A 2,322-nucleotide genomic window follows, 5' to 3' on the forward strand; every position below is an offset into this window, starting at 1 on the left:
GGCGGCCAGAGTGCGCGGGCGGGGCGAGGGCGGCGGGCCCCGCCCCAAGGCCAGGAGTGACAGGGGTCGCCTGGGAAAACGCCACACCCCCCAGGGTGCTGCCAAGGGTCAGGCACCCTCCGTTCATTCAGCACTCGGGCTCCCCCGGCTGCTTTGCTCAGCGTTCAAAGCCTCCAGCAGCACAGCGTCAAGGTGCGGCGACCTGGCTTGGCTGGCATGTCAGGTTTTCTGGGGCCTCAGCAACTCATCTCCGAGGTGGCTGCAGGGAAACGTGGGGTTTCTCCACACCAAGGGCTGCCGGGAAACGTGGGGTTTCCCTCCCTGCCAGCGCCTCCCAGTTCCCTCCTCATGAGACCATCTTGCTCGGTGGAGGTCATGTAATCTTAGGGGCCCTTCAAGGCTCAGCCCACCTGCTTCAGAACATTCACCCCAATGCCGCCCCCGGAGCACTTTCTATAAACCTTTTTCTGGGCGGTCCCCTGTCGGGAATCAGCCGGAGCTTTAGGTTGTCCAGGCGGCGTGGTGGGCTACGGCCGGGCTGCTAAAACAGTCCGAGCCCACCAGACTCCCAGGAGAGAGATGAGGCTTTCTGCTCCTACGAAGATTCAGTCTTGGAAACCCGCGGGAACTAGTGTTCCCTGCTCTGTAAGGCCACAGCGTTGGCGTTCACTCCGTGGCAGCGAGTGTTTTGTTGTTCTCAGTGCAGCCAGAAGGGGCAGAGGAGGGCAGGCCGGTCACTAGCGCGGCCCGTGCTTCCGTAGACGGGCGACGCCCCTTGGCCGTGGGAACGCTGGGCGTGGCTAAGGAGAGGGGAAAGCGCGGGAATACACAGGAGCGCTTAAAGGAGGAAGGAGCTGCGTGCAATCTCCTGAGCAGCTCAACACTGCCTGAAGTCCCTTCCTGTCCATGAGTCCAAGGAGCCCAGGTGACGCTGGGCTAGGCATTGGACCGCTAACCACAAGGCTAATAGTTCTCACCTACCACCTGCTCCTCAGGGAGTAAGATGAGGCTGCTGCTCCCATAGAGATTCCGTCTCCCCAACCCTGTATAGGGTCAGTCTGAACTGCTGGGCAGAGGGTTTAGTCCAGGAGCTCAGCTGGTGCAGTGGGCTTACAATTAATTTGCAATCAGCTAACCTACATTGTGAGCATGGAGCAGGAGCCGGGCAGTGTTTCCTTCTGTTGCCCGTGGGGTCTCTATGAGTCAGAACCGGCTGGACCGCACCTAACCAGCACCAAACCTAAAGTTGGTAGCTTGGACACCGCCCCCCCCCCGGGGGGGGTGCCTAGGAAGAAAGGCCTGGCGACCTGCTTCCACAAAGATCCCAGCCAGGAAAACCCTGTGGAGAGGCTCTATGTGGAACCTTTGGGATGGCCATGGGTCAGAATCCACTCGACTCCTTGGGAACAGACTGGAACCTCTGAGAGGCCTAGAGCTCTGGGTCCCCCCAACCCCCAGCCTTGGGCAGTGCTAAGTGCTCGAGTCTGGTGGGTTTCTGCCCCAGGGATGGTGCAGCACCTGGCAAGGATCAGACACTCAACATACGCGTCTTGTCATCTTCCTTATACCACCCTCACTCCCCGGCTCTGTCATTAACGCACAGTGGAAACAGAAAAGCAATGCCTGTGTTGAAAATAAGCATCCGTTTGTATACAGAAAGGTCTCCAATCTTTCAAGGGCAGGGACACTCTTCCATTCTTATTTCTTCTTCTCATCGTGGGCAGCAGGGAGGAAGACCTCGTGCAGGTTGCGCCAGACCCCACGGTTGTGGATGTTCTGGAAGGCTTGGGGTTTCACCTGGGGGTGGCAGCACTGGCACGGGACCTGGCGGGCTTTGTACCACTCGTTGGTGGTCTGGTTGGTGGCGGCCAGGTATAGAGCGAAGCACAGGTAGCCCCCCAGGAACACGCTGATCACCAGCACGAAGCCCAGCAGGAAGATGATCCTCGGGAAGAGCACGAACAGGTACTGGGGACAGAGGAGGAACAGTGCAATCAGGGCTGGATGGCGGCACAGGGCCTTGAGGACACTCCAGAAGCCTCCCAGACCCCCACCAGCACAGCTGCCATCCCATTGACCACAAACCAGGCCAATTCCTTGCTCAAAGTGGCACCTGAAGTGTTGGCTCATGTGCTGTAGCATCCCTCCGCTCCTTTCCTCCCTCCCCTTAGAGAAAGGAAAGCAGGGGGAAGGTTGGTCAGGAGACGTGGCTCTGCTGTGGGGTTTCCCAGGCCGTAAAGCAGGCGTCCTCAAACTATGGCCCCGCAGGCCACATGCGGCCCGCAGAGGACATTTATGCGGCCCGCCGGGTGTTTTTGCCTC

The 2,322-nt window shown here is 59.4% G+C and overlaps 1 protein-coding gene across 5 annotated transcripts in view; it reads right to left on the reverse strand.

Annotated features, from left to right (window-relative positions):
- Positions 1 to 1,607: 1,607 nt before the first annotated feature.
- The window catches only part of ZDHHC4 (zinc finger DHHC-type palmitoyltransferase 4), a 10,408-nt gene continuing 9,693 nt past the window's right edge, over positions 1,608 to 2,322 (reverse strand). For all 5 annotated transcript variants that reach the window (XM_045285901.1, XM_045285899.1, XM_004705552.2 and 2 more), the window contains exon 7: positions 1,608 to 1,968. In XM_045285901.1, the coding sequence (XP_045141836.1) occupies positions 1,699 to 1,968 (270 nt within the window). In that variant the 3' untranslated portion in view covers positions 1,608 to 1,698. The remainder of the gene's footprint in view (positions 1,969 to 2,322) is intronic.

This window comes from Echinops telfairi, unplaced genomic scaffold (assembly GCF_000313985.2).
Source record: "Echinops telfairi isolate 266 unplaced genomic scaffold, ASM31398v2 ScPeMD7_5;HRSCAF=22, whole genome shotgun sequence".
NCBI lineage: Eukaryota > Metazoa > Chordata > Mammalia > Afrosoricida > Tenrecidae > Echinops > Echinops telfairi.